Source organism: Tamandua tetradactyla, chromosome 1 (assembly GCF_023851605.1).
Source record: "Tamandua tetradactyla isolate mTamTet1 chromosome 1, mTamTet1.pri, whole genome shotgun sequence".
NCBI classification, from domain to species: Eukaryota; Metazoa; Chordata; class Mammalia; order Pilosa; family Myrmecophagidae; genus Tamandua; species Tamandua tetradactyla.
Genome location: NC_135327.1, coordinates 137915621 through 137930618, shown reverse-complemented (window position 1 = coordinate 137930618; position 14998 = coordinate 137915621). Strand labels below are relative to the sequence as shown.

Sequence of the window (14998 nt, the reverse complement as noted above, 5' to 3'; positions counted from 1 at the left end):
GCAAAAGCTAGGTTTTGAACATGATGTACTAGTGTTGAAACTTGTTTTCTCAGCTTAGTACCTGTGCAACATAGAGCTAGTTCCTTAGGGTCTCTTTTGACTTAATTCATCAGTAAAATAGTACTATTCATAACAAATTCACAAGCATTGTGTGTAAATTATAGATAATAGAATTCTAAAATTAAACACAGTTGTGAGACCATGATAGGCATCACGTATATACCTTTTATAAACTATGAGTTAACATAGTGGCAATTTGGCAGTACCTGATTTACTTTTCCCAAGTCAAATTTAAATGACCATGCAGATATACAGAAAAGACAATTGCAAGCAGTGCAATAAATTAATAAACAGCAACTTCAACCGGTGCATGTGTAGCTCCAAACAGAAAACTGTCCTTGTCTCCCACTTCCAACAATGTCCATGAATGCTGCCTGTAACTTCCAGTCATGGTTCCTCTTTTTCTCCTATCAATTAGTACTTCTATAATCAAGCACATTTGTATTCTCCACTGTATCTCTAACTTCACAACCAATGTGCAGAAGAGCAGAGACACTCTCCGCAAAGAAAAGTCCAGGCCCAGAAGACTAGACTGGTGAATTACCAAACATTTAAAGAAGTTCAAAGAAGAATTAATACTAACCCTGTTCAAACTCTTCCTAAAATTGAACAGGGGTGAACACCCCCTACTTCATTCTCTGATGCCAACATTACCCTAATAGCAAAGCCTTATAAAGATACCACAAGAAAAGAAAATTATAGAACAATATCTTTTATGACTATAGATACAAAAATTCTCAACAAAATACTAGTAAACTGAATTTAACTGCATGATAAGAGGATTATACACCAGAACCAAGGGGGATATATTCTAGGAATGCAATAAGAGAATGCACTTGGTTCAGAATAAGAAATGAATCAATATAATACACCATATTAAAAACTAAGGGGGAAAAGACATTTTAATACAGAAAAGGCATTCAACGAAATCCAGCACCCCTTTTTCATAAAAACACCCAGAAGACTAGTATAGAAGAGAACTTCTAAACATGATAAAGGGAATATATATATAAAGCTCACAGCTAATATCATACTCAACAGTGAAAGACTGAAAGTTTCCCCCTAAGATCGGGAAAAAGACAAAGATGTTTGCTTTCATCATGGCTGTTCAACTTTGTATTAAAAGTTCTAGCCAGAGTAATTAGGCAACAAAAATAATTAAAAGGATCCAAATTGGAAAGAAAGAAATAAAATCATCTCTACTTGTAGAGGACAGAATCCTAAATATAGAAAATCCCAAATAATCTGTAAGAAAGCTACTAGACCTAACAAATTCAGTAATATTGTGAAATATAAGATCAATACTCAAAAATTTTAGTTGTGGGGTGGTGCAACAGTGGCTTAATGGCAGAATTCTCACCTGCCGTGCCAGAGACTGGGTTTGATTCCTAGAATCTGCCCATGCCAAAAAAAAAAAAATCAGTTTTGTTTCTATCCAACAGCAATCCACAATCTGAAAAGGAAATAAAGAAAACATTTACAGTAGCACCTAAAAAATTTACAGTAGCACCTAAAAGTACTAAATATTTAAGAATTGGTTTAATTAAGGATATAAAATACTTGTGCACTGAAAACTATAAAACATTGCTGAAAGAAATAAAACAAGACCTAAGTAAATGGAAAACATCCTATGTTTATAGATTGGAATGCTTAATATTGTTATGATGTCAACAAAATCCAAAGCAATTCACAGATTCAATGCAATCTCAACTAAATTCCAGCAGATATTTTTTGCAGAAATGGAAAATTCAGTCATTAAATTCATGTGGAAGGGCAAGGGGACTCAAGTAGCTAAAACCATCTTGAAAATGAAGAATGAAGTTGGAGAACTCATACTTCCTGATTTCAAAACTTACTGCAAATCTACAGTAATCATAACAATATGTTACTGGTATAGGTCAGACATATAGACCAATGGAACAAAACTGTGGGTCCAAAAATAACCCCACACATCTATAGCAAATTCATTTTCCACAAAGGTTCAAAGTCCACTCAATAAGGAAAGAACAGTTTCTTCAGTGGTGTTGGGATAACTGAATATCCATGTGCAAAACAATAAAGGTCGCTCCCACCTTACACCATACACAAAAATTGACTCACCATGGATCAATAAGACAAATATAATAGCTAAAACCAAAAAAACATTTGAAGAAAATGTGGTAGATTTTCAGGACCTTGTATTAGGCAATGGATTCTTAGATATGACACCAGAACCATGAGCAATCAAAGAAAAAATAGGTACATTGGATCTCATTAAAATTAAAAATTTTTACACATCAAAGGACATTATCAAGAAGATGAAAAGATGACTTACAGAATGGGAAAAAATAGTTGAAATTTATATGTCTGATAGGGGGGTTAACATCCAGACCACTTAAAGAACTTCTACAACTCAGCAACAGAAAGATTAACAACCCAATTTAAAAATGGACAAAGTATTTAAACAGACAGGTTTCCAAAGACTATATACAAATGACCAACAAGCACATGAAAAGACACTCAACATCATTATCCATTAAGAAAATGCAAATCAAAGCTACAATGAGATGCCACCTAATGTCCAAAGGTTGATTATTAATTTTTTTAAAGGAAATTAACAAGTGTTGATGAGAATGTGATAAAAAAAAAAAGAACCCCCTTGTATTGCTGGTAGAAATGTCAAACGGAACAGCTAATGTGGAAAACAGTTCATGGTTCCTCAAAAACTAAGTATAAAATCATCGTATGGCCTACCGATTCCACTCCTAGGTATGCCAAAAGGAACTGAAATCAGAGATTCAAACAGATATGTGTACACCAGTGTTCATAGCAGCATTACTCACAATAGCCAAAGAGTGGAATAGCCAAATACCCACCGACAGATGAATAGACGAAATATGATATATCAATACAATGGGATACTTTTCAGCCATAAAAAGGAACAAAACTCTTCTAAATGCTACTCAGGATGATCCTTGAGAACATTATGCTGAGCGAAAGAAGCCAGACACAAAGGGACAAATCTTGTGATTCCACTTATATGAAATTCCTAGAATAATTAAATGCATAGAGTCAGAAAGTAGATAAGAAGTTACCAGGGGCTGGGGGGATGGGAATGGGTAGTTATTGCTTAATTGCCAAAGGTTTATGTTTTGGGTGATAAAAAAAGTTTAAGTAATGGAAATTGGTGATGGTAGCATGGCATTGTAAAAAATAATTAATGCCACTGAATTTGTACACTTAAAAAGGGTTAAAATGGGGAATTTTGCTGTTTATAAATTACCACCTAAGAAAGATTTGGAAACAGAGAGGAACAAACTCTGGTACATGGAATATTTGCTGAAAGACAGATTCAATGGATTTGTCTTAAATTAGTCATGCTAACTTTTTGCTAGTGAATTTCTTAGATCCAAAGTCAGGGGAAGGAGAGGAATCTGCAGCACAGCTGTCAGTGTGGTTCATAAGCAAAACCTCTGCTCGGATTTGTACAACCTAGAAGACATTCGTCTAGTATATCTTGGCTGTATTTCCATAGAACTTTCTCTTGACCTCACTGTTTACTATTTTTTCAAAGAAAAATGAGATGACGCAGAGGGTATGAAGATATTTGTATTTTCCCTTCTTTCACCTGGTAAGTATAATATTCCATTTCTTTATCTGAATGCTGACTATACAGGTGGGTTCAATTTCCAAAAATTCATTTGCTTTGCATTTATGATATATTTACCCTTGTGTATGTATATTATACTGCAATTAAAATTTAAATATATTTATAATAGTAATAATAATAAAATCATATATCTCTACATTTCATGATGTAGAAATTATATAACCTTCTCTGGTTAAGAAAGAAGGAAATAAATTCTGAAAATTAAGGATTGTGCTTCCCAAACAGTAGTTCGCAGTCTATGTGATGCAGAAAAGTGGCTCTTAACATAAGTGTAGTTCCATTCACTATCCTTTTACTTGAGGATTCCTAATTCACAGTAACAAATTAAAATCTGTGAAAAGTTTTATCATAAATACACTTGTTGAAATTTATTTAAGACAGCCTTTATAAAACTTAGGTATCTTCTATAAAACACTAATTCTTCTTCACATCAATAAATGATCCAGTAAAGCAAAAAATCCTGTCATCAAATAAGCTTGCATAATAATGGGTTGAATAAAATTTGACAGTTTCCTTTATTACAGTAATTATTGAACTGAAATTTATTATTTTTTCCAGGATTTGTATTTCTTTATATGAACGTCTATTTTAGAGACCCATTATTTTCTCTGCATCATTAAAAATGAACTAGAAAAATCATATTATTAAATGAATGTTCAATCATTAAGTTAAGCTCTTCCATAGGGACAGATATTTCCTGTTGCTTCCAACAGTTCATTGCTGACATTTGTATACATAAAATAAAGGAGACAGGGTGGGCCTTCTTAATTATGTAGCACAACATTTTAGTATGACGGCTTCTTGGGAAACATTATTTTTACAGCATACGACCCTTCCCATGAAGCAGCATTAAAAATGTCATTTCCAGCATTTCTAGCATTCACACAGTCTCACAGGAAAATAATAGATCCAGTATTTTCCACCATATACAAATTTGCACAATAGTAATAGGGTCTGATGAAATTTAAAAAGCAAGAAAAATGCACTTGATGAACTCAGTTATTGCAACAAAAACTGTGATAGAATTCTCTAAATTTAAGAACTGGTTTCTAAAAAACTATAGAGATTTCTGTGCATTTAACATATTAAAACAAGCACCTGAAAGTGACTAGCTTATGTGAACTAAAAGCTGTTATGTAAGTAACAGACACAGGAAAAATTTGCTTATGATGAGAATGAGAGCAGAGACATTTTACCTTTATGTGTTGATGTAACAGTAAAAACAGTCAAACTGGGTTCAGTATAGCAGAATTAATTTGGTTGTATTGATATTACCTGTTATGGGTTGAACTGTGTCCCTCAAATAGATATATTGAAGTCCTGAGCCCATGTACCTGTTAATGTGAACTTATTTGGAAATAGTGTCATTTCAGATGCAATTGGTTAAGTCACAATGAGGTCATATTGGGGTAGGGTGCACTCTTGGTCCAATCTTCATGTTGGCCTTGCAAAAAATGAAGAGACCCAGTCATACACAAGGGATAATACCATGTGATGACTGAAGGAGAGATTGAAGTGCTGCAGATACAGGCTGAGGAATGCCAAGGAACCAAGGGTTGCCAGCAAATCCAGAAACTAGGAGAGGCAAGGAATTATTTTCCCCTACAAGTTTCAGAGGAAGCATGGCCCTGATGGCACTTTGATTTCAGACTTCCAGTCTCCAGAACTGTGAGATAATAAAGTTCTGTGGTTTAAGTCATCAAATTTGAGGTACTTAGTTACAGCAACCCTAAGAAATTATGACATTATCTTTTGGGAAAGTGGAACAGATTAAGTGGTAAAGAAGAAACTTCAACTCCGTTAAATTGCCTTGTTTTATAGTTTTCAATTTGGGACCTCTTAAATGTTGTAAATAAAGTATAAAATAAATTAAAAAGAAAAAAAATAAATGTCCCCAAATCACATATCAGTTTTGTGGCATAAACACTCAGACAAGAATTATTTAACAATTTTGAAACACAGTATTTTAATGGACAGTCTTTCTAGATATGTCTTAATAACAAAATATCTCCAAAGGAATTTAAACTTCCTTTCAATAGTCTTATTCTTAGCAACAATGCTGGCACTGAGTGAACTATATTAGAATTGGAATATGGATAATAAAAAGCAATGATGTGGCGCAGCACGTATAGCACAGTGGCAGAATTCTCACCTGCCTTGCGGGAGACCCAGGTTCATTTCCAGGACCCTGCACTTCCCCTCCTCTCGAAATCAAGCAATGATGCTTTTTCCCCCTTAATTCCCTCTATTATTAACTCCTTCTAACAGTGTCGTGCATTTGTTCTTGTTCATGAAAAAGCTTTTTTATATTTGTTCAGTTAATCACAGGCATTGTACACCACAAAATTCACTGTGTTATACATTCTTGTATTTTAACCTACAACTTTACTTCTGGTGGCTTACATGTACTATTACAAACTGTAGTTAACAGTAATACATTAATACTCTTTTATCAATAGTAGCAAAAGAACTACACCAAAGCTATAGGTCAATAATGGAGGGGGGGTTACTACTATGAGAGGATTTGGATTTTCTTCTTTATTTTTATTTCTTTTCTGGAGGAATGAAAATGATCTGAAACTGATCGTGGGGTTGTATGCACAACAGTGTGCTGATTCTGTGCATCAGTAATTGTATACTTTGGATGGTTTGTATGGTGTGCAAAAATACCTCACTAAAACTGCACTTCTAAAAAAAAGAAGTAACCAGTTATTTTTTTCAGAATAAGAGATATAATATTAAGAATAATAAGAAAAGAGATATATGTATAAAATAAAGAAAAACAAAAACCTAGTAATTTTCTTTTGATTTCAATGTATCAGCATATACTCATGATTAATCTTATTTTTAAAAATTTCATCTTTCATAGCTCTGTTCATTGAGAAAGCATGCAAGCAATGACAACGCAGAATCAAAGAAACTGTACAATGAATATTTTAATCTCTAAATACCATTCCTCACTATAACAAACCAAGCTCTTTGGATAAATAACAGTTGCTATATATGGAAAAAGAATATATAAAATGAGCATGAAGTATTTCATAGTATAAGAAAGCAAGGAAGCCACTCAAGACTACTGGGGTCATCAAAAAAAGACAAAGGAGCCAACTTGCAGAGGTTCTCAATGGTCAAAGATGAAATAATTGGGACATTAAAAAGAATAATGAGGGCAGGCAACGGTGGCTCAGTGGCAGAATTCTCATCTGCCATGCCGGAGACCCGGATCCAATGTCCGGAGCCTGCCCATGCCAAAAAAAAAAAAAAAGGATAATAATTGGAATGAAATGAAAAACCTAAAATACATATAAATCCATCAGTTCATGATGACTTTTTAAAAAATACTCATGTATCACCCTTGGATAAATTTGCCTTCTTTGCCTGAAACATTTCAAAATTGTGACTATTGTCTTAAGATAATTATTAATATCATCTCATTTCATGCTCATAAGTGTTAGAATTTGGATGCCAAATTATGGTGGTTGCCTACTATTGGATACTAGCTAGTGTAATGACTCATTATTCTTCAAGTTGGCAAATGAAAGAAAGAAGAAATGATACTACTTTATAAAATAAACTGTTTCAGGGTAGCCAAATATTTGATGAAGTTAATTTGCTCTACAGAAGCAGTCCAACTAATCAAGTATTTTATAAGCCCTAATTAAATAGCAGAATTTTTTTGGGGGGTGTTGTGATTTGTTTTTAATAAAAACCAAGCCTTAAGCAGTCTTAAATGGCACAGGAAAATATGGTTATCTGTAGGTGGATCCTCTCTCCTTAGATAGGAAATAAGTGTACAGGATGGCATTTTTAGTATTCTACTTTCTTATGGGTTCAAAGATTTCATGACTCAAGGCTTCATATTTCTCACAAAGAATTATGCTCCTCATGGCTAGAGATGTTTGGAACAAAGAAGGCATTCAATAAATGTTTGTTTAAAGTTTAATTGTCCAACTCCCCAGAGACATGATAAGAGTGAATGTATATAAAAGTTAAAGAAAGGTGTTCAGACTCTTTCATGAAAGCATTTGCTTTTGATTCTTTTTCTTCTATATCATCTCCTCCTCCTCTCTCTCTTTAAAAAAAATATTCCTGAGTTGGCTTTCCAGTATAAATCATAGAGAGATCAGTGACTGGAGGTGTTTATAGGTTCACAATAACCAGAGGCTATGTCTCTGGTTACTTTCTCACCAGTAAAGTGAAGTCCCAGTGGAGTTAGTTTCTAATATGACTCTTTAGATGACAAGTCATGATCTATCACAGAAGGCTTTCATCCAGTGATGACACTTAACGACTGCAGTATGAATTCTCAGATGGCAAATAAGATTTTTCATTTGGCTATAGACAGTCTTTAGTAGTTATATTCAGAAATTTCCTCAGTATGAATTCACTGATGTTGATGGAAATTGGCCCACTGGTAAAGGGCCTCTCCACATTTCTCTTCAGAAGAAACTTTCAGAGTTCCCTGGGGGCTGAGCTGAGGCTGAAGATTTTCTTACATTCACTGCAATGTGACTACTCACACAGTTAAGAAAGAGCTGTGACAAAAGGCTTTCCCACAGTCTCTGCACTCAAAAGGGTTGGCACCAGTGTGAACCCTAGAATGAAAGACAGAGTGGCAGATGAGGGCCTTGCCACATTACTGCACCCACAGGGCTTTTCTCAAGTGTGAACCTGATTGTGCTGTATAAGGTGTGACCTGCGTCTGAAAGCCTTCCCACATTCAATACACTTGTAAGGTGTCTCCCCAGTATGGATGACAGAGTGTTGAATGAGGTTTGCACTCTGGTGAAAAGCTTTCCCACACTGGATGCATTCATAGGGCTTCTCTCCAGTGTGAATCCGCTGGTGCTGTGTGAGTTCTGAGCTGCATCTGAAGACCTTCCCACACTCCCCGCAATCATAAGGCTTCTCTCCAGTGTGGATGATGTAGTGCTGAATTAGGTATTCCCTATTGCTAAAGGCTTTCTCACATTCTTTGTATTCAAAGGGTTTTTCTCCAGTGTGGGTCCTATTATGCTGAATAAAAGTAGAGCGATGGGCAAAGGCCATTTTGCATTCACTGCACTCATAGGGCTTCTCACCAGTGTGAATTGGAAGGTGCTGCATGAGGTCTGACCTGTGTTTGAAGGTCTTCCCACACTCAGTGCACTTGTATGGCTTTTCTCCAGTATGAATCACATAGTGCCGAATAAGGGTTGAGCTTTGGCTAAAGACCATCCCACACTCATTGCATTCATAGGGCTTCATTCCAGTGTGAATCCGCTGATGTCGAACAAGTTTCCACTTCCTGTTAAAACCTTTCCTGCATTCCTTGCATTCATAGGGAAGGAATTCCCTATGCATTCCTTGCATTCATTTTCCCTTCATCAATCATGGAGTCTTAACTCGGTCCATGTGAGTCACAGTCAGGAAGAGTATCTCTTGGAAGCACTCGCTTCTGTAATACCCTTGAGGGCAGAATATTATCTCTTTCCAAACCATCATCATCAAGGCTCATCTTCCCAGTTTGAGTATCCTTGTGGGAGTCTGTCTCTGGCTTTAAGTGCTTTTTCTGCATTTCCAAAAGCTCTTCCTGATCCCTGGCTTGCCCCAACCTGGAGTCCCTTGAAGATTCCTGAGTTAGGCTTCCCTGGAACATGGCTCCCTTTGACAAGACCAACTGAGAAGGGGTTGGTTCTCTGGTCTGATATTTTTCTCTATCACCTTGACAGGTGCTTTGGGAGAGGTGTCTCTTCACCATCCACAGTTCCTGGCCATGCTCCAAAAGATGGATCAAGTCTGGTTTGGGAACCAGATTTCCCAGCGAGGCCAGGAGCCTGCAGGTCTCCAGCATCACCTCCCGGTACAGGGCCCGCTGGGCCAGGTCCAGCTGACCCCACTCTTCCTGGGTGAAGGTCACAGCCACGTCCTTGAAGGTCACCAGCACCGGAGCCGGGCCCAGCAACGCAGCCGCGGCCATAGCCCGGGCGGGGAGGCAGAGGCAGCCGCGGGCTCAGCCGAGAGCTCCGCCGGGTCTATGGAGGTGCGGTCCAGGCTCCATGCCCCAGGCAGCCCTCCCCCGCCGAGCCCCGGGCAACCCTCTAAATAGCAGAATTTTTTAACTGTTTTCAGTAGATGCTATAAAAATTACATGAAATGTTCCTAATAAACTTAATAATGAAAGACTGGGCTGACACCAATTGACAGACTGTTTTATCTTAGGAAAACCAGACTATATGTGCCCATGACGTTATATAAAAGAAATTTACCATATCACCTCCAAATTGGTCTTGCCAAAATTGGAACCAAGGCTACAAGTTTAAGATTCAATGACATGCTGAATAGTATCAAGAGAAAGCAATCAACCAAGTAGAGACTGTGGATAACAGTATAATTAAAACAATTTCTTAAATGAATGACATTTTTAAAAGTGAGCATGTGTGTGAGAGAACTGGTATAGTAGTGTAGAATAAAAGATATATGAGCAAGACATACCTAGAAAATCCCTCAAATATTTTGAAACTAAATAAAACATTTCTAAATAACCTATGGGTCAAAAAGGAGCCAAAATTAAAAATTCTACAGATACTTTAGAAATATGAGACATGGAACAATTTTTGATACTACATTTAACAATTTAGGTAAAATAAACAGGTTTCCTAAAGGCCACTGACTACTAAAGCAAAATCAAGAAGAAATGTATAAATTGATTAATTCGTATAACTATTAAAGAAACTTCATGGGTACATAAAAGCTTTCTCACAAAGACACATTTTTCAGGCCCATATAGCTTCACTGATGAATTCTACCAAAAATTTAAGAAAGAAATAATATAAATTCTATACAAAGTCCTTCAAAAAAATAGAAGAGGAGGAAACACTTTTCAACTCATTGTATGAAAGCAGATTTATTCTGATATCCAAACTAAACAAAGACTGGTTCTTCTATGGGACATAAACCTTAATCTGTTGGGTGAAGGGCAAAAAAAATAGTCTTTCCTAATGGCACTATTGAAGGGAGAGAGGAAAATGGTACTGAAAGAAAACAGAATTAAATGATAACAGTGGAGAAGGGTCAGCACTAGATACTGGGGCCAGAACTCTAATCAGAAGAGGGACAGGAGAAGTGAGGAGGCCACATCCTTTAGTCCCACCAGTAGGGTTCCTGCCTGTGACTGAGACTTTACTAGGAAAGCAGAGGGTACCTATCCACCCGCTTCTCCCTCACTGACAGGCTAAAATGCATCCAATAAAATACAGTTATTATACAAAATATACCCCAACAAAAAATATCAACATTGCTAAAACAGGGGCATTACTTAATGATAAAATGCTCAATTTTCCAAAGAGACAATCATAAATATGTTTACATCTAACAATGGAGCTTCACCATCCATGAACACAAATGTCATAGAAAAGAAAGAAGTAATAGTGAAATCCACAAAAATTCTTGGTGATTTCAACCTTCCTCACTCACTAACTGATATCAGGACAAGTAGACAGAAAATCAGTGAGGAAAACTTTATTGACTAATTTGACCTAATTGATATTTTTATAATACTCCACTCAACAACAGCAGAACAGTTTTTTTCAAGTACACATAGAGCATTCACCATGACAGTCCATATGCTGGGCCGTAACATAAGCCTTAACACATTTAAAAGAGGAGAAGTCAGGTATATTATATTCTTGTCCATAAAAACTTAAATTAGAAATCAGTAACAGAAAAATATTTGGAATATCCTTAAATATTTGGAAAATCAATAGCATACTTTCAGATAATTGGCCAATTGCAAGGCCTCAAGATAAATTAAATAACAATTATAAGTGAATTAAAATCAATATGCCATAGTTTAGTTTCCCGGTTGATAAAACAAATACTGTAAAATGGATTGGCTTTAACACCGAGGATTTCTTGACTCACAGTTTTCAGGCTAGGAGAAGTCCAAAATCAAGGCATCAGCGAGGTGACACTTTCTCCCTAAAGACTGCGGCATTCTGGGGTTTGCGGCCTGCTGTCCTTGACAACCTTTTTTTGTCACATGGCATTGCACATTGTCACCTTTCTGCTCCTCTTCCAGGTCCTGTTGACTTCCAGATTCTACTTGCTCTTCACAGCTTCTCTCTCTGCAGTCTTCTCTACAAGGTCTCCAGGAACTAAGGATTAAGAATTAAGCCCCATCTTTATTCAGTTAGTCTACACCTCCACTAAAGTAACCTCATCAAAAGGTCGCATTTACAATGGATTCACACCTACAGGAATAGATGAAGATTAAGAACATGTTTTTTCCGGGGTATATAACTCCAAGCCACCACATACCACATATATATTTTGTGGGCTATAGCTACAACAGTGCTTAAGGGAAAATTATTAACCTTAATTTTTATATTAATAAGGAAGAATGGTATTGAATTAGCTATCTAAGTCAGAGGTTCAGAAAATTAGAAATAGAAGAATGAATTAAGTCCAAAGCAAGTTGAAGAAAATAGATTATAAAAATTACAGAAAACAATGAAATTGAAAACAAATTATAGAGAAAATCAATGACACAAATGCTAGTTCCTTATCAAATTCAATATAATTGATAGACATTTAAGCAGATTGACCAAGACATAAAGAAGACCCAAATTATCAGTAATAGAACTAAAAGAGGGAACTTTCACTGTGAGACACACAGACATTAAAGGAATAATAATAATAAGACACTATGAATAACCAAAGACATTTAAAAGAATGAAAATTAGAAAAAATATCCCTCATGAGCATACTAAAAAAAACTTCTCAAGAAAATATTAACAAAATGAATTCAGTAATATATATTAACTCAGTGCACTTTACGTCAGGATGCAAAGCTAATTAACATTTAAAAATACATAAATATAACCCACAATATTTTCAGATAATAAAAGCAGATAAAGTACACGATCATACCAACAGATGCAAAAAAGTGTTTGAAAATTTTTATTGTAATTTTTTTATTTAATAAAGAGAGAAATGCCCAAGAATCTAAGAATAGAAAAAAAGTCTCTTGACCTGAAACCAGGCATCAAAACTAAAGCTAACAGTATAATTACTGTTAAACCACAGAATGGCTTCCCCAAAGGTTAGAAATAAGACTTCGATATCATCTGAAAAGTCTTACATCATTCCCAATTCAATGAGAAGTAAAGGCATATAGATTGGATATAAGTAAATAAAACTGTCTTCATTTGCATTGGACATAATTGTCCACACAGAAGATCCCAGAAAATTTCAAAATAATATAAAAATAATAAATAAAATTCAACAAATTTTCTGGTGATAACATTAATATACTAAAGCTATTATATCTACATATACCAGCAATGAAAACTAGAAACTCAAAATTTTTGTCTGAAACAATCTTGCAGAATTGATAAAGATTATTTTTCAGAGGATTCTATGGCTTAATATTATTCTATACCAAGCTGAACCAAATTTTTCATGGCAATGAAGAAACTAAAGTCACTGATTGGATCCTTGTATGGGCCGATGTTTGCTTTCTCATGAACTGAACCTCCTTACTACCGGCCTTACAGATATTTGTTGGCAAAAAAGGAAGTTGCAAGCTAATACATGGATGGGTCAAAGCAGCTCCATAATTACTCAAAATACATTTTACTGGGGATGAGAGGGTAGTTCAGTGGTAGAATCCTCACCTACCGTGAGGGAGACACAGGTTCTATTCCCAGTCCATATGTTTCCCCAAAACAAATAAACAAACAGAAATTCTACAAATGGTGTTGCAATAAAGGAATACTCACATGGAAAAATAGTGAAATGTGGTCCTGCCATACAGCACACAAAAAAAGAAAAAAGAGAAAACAGTCATTACTATTACTTTCATTTTCAAAGGAGAGCGCATGATTTGATCAGAAATTATCTAAATTCCTTTCTGTATATCTGAAATTTTCAAAAAAATTGATCAGGAAATATTACTGTACTGTATACTTCATGAAATGACTATAAAAACAATTACTGGGTGAGCCATGGTGACTCAGCAGGCAGATTTCTCACCTGCCATGCCAGAGACCGGGGTTCAATTCCCAGCGCCTGCTCAAGTGAAAATAAACAAAACAAACAAAAAAAAAACAATTACTGATCTAGAAAATTAAATTATGTTCATGCTTTCAGCTTAAATGTGCACATTTGAGAGGCTTCCTGGTGCCCTGGACGCACTCTGCACTGGACTTGGTTGGTTCCTTCAAGGACCAAATCTTGGCCTGGTCCCTCTCAGCCTTGGTTTCCTTATCTGTAAAATGATAGATTAACTTACATAATTTTGAAGGGTTCCTGAAACCTGAAGATTTTGTTATGCTGTGTCTTGGCAATAAGGCTGTCCATTGGGTTGTAGCTTTGCCTTGGTAAACTTTTCATTTATGCTTCATATTTTTGTTGTTGTCTCAAGCTATAACTTGACAATAATTTATCAATAATAGCAGAATATTAGCATCAGTATAAAGCAAAGCAATATGAAAACTAAATGTATATAATGGAACTATCTAAAAACCTCTGAATCCAGAGTGTGTATTAAAAATAAACGTTACAAGCAGTGCACCAGTGGTTCAGTGGCAGAATTCTCGCCTACCGTGCCAGAGACCGGACTCGATTTCTGGAGCCTGCCCATGCCAGAAACTAAAAACTAAAAAAAATAAGTGTTGCTTGGAGAATTTTTGTATAATTTTTTCCTTCAACTTTTCTGAGATATGTTGTGAGATGGTTCTTTAGAAAGAATAGACCTAAAATATGTGTTATACTTTGTAAATTAGGTAAAATTACTTGAAATCTTATTTCTTAATTCGCATAAGTGTTTGTGGCTATGCTTTATTATCTGTAAAGCTTCCACATCATTTCTAGAAGTCACAGTAAAAATATATTTGTCACATATATATTGCACGTAATTTGTGAATATTTCGTATATGTATAATTATCTTACAGCTAATTTTCAAATATTAAGAAGTTGCTTAGCCAATCTCATCAGTTTGGTTTATACTTTATATCTCTTCAGCACCTCTATAAGAGAATGCATTACATACCAAAAACAGTATGTATCCAAAAAAAATAAGTCATGGATGTGAGAAATATGTTTGACAAGCTAAGTATGTGTTTCAAGTTTTATGTGAATTGGCATGTATACAAGCATTATGGAGGCTTGGGATTTTTTTCTTTATTGTAATAGAGGTTATTACATACTGACCACTTATCAAAAGTCAGTCGCAGTGTTGAATAGTTTACATAAATTTTAAACATAATCCTCATAATAATTTCTCAGGTTGGGATTAAAATTATTAC

General features: G+C 35.4%; 1 protein-coding gene and 1 long non-coding RNA gene across 2 annotated transcripts in view; both read right to left on the bottom strand.

Moving 5' to 3' along the window:
* LOC143686619 (uncharacterized) overlaps positions 1-5017 on the bottom strand; it is a 64295-nt gene extending 59278 nt beyond the window's left edge. The window contains exon 1 of the long non-coding RNA XR_013177264.1: positions 4906-5017. This is a non-coding gene — a long non-coding RNA (uncharacterized LOC143686619). The remainder of the gene's footprint in view (positions 1-4905) is intronic.
* Positions 5018-8327: 3310 nt separating this feature from the next.
* LOC143686608 (zinc finger protein 550-like) lies at positions 8328-9713 on the bottom strand. The gene is given in 2 exon segments (XM_077163270.1): positions 8328-9035; positions 9067-9713. Coding segments are annotated over 2 exon segments (1269 nt in total). The 5' UTR covers positions 9669-9713; the 3' UTR covers positions 8328-8368.
* Between the last annotated feature and the right edge of the window lie 5285 nt (positions 9714-14998).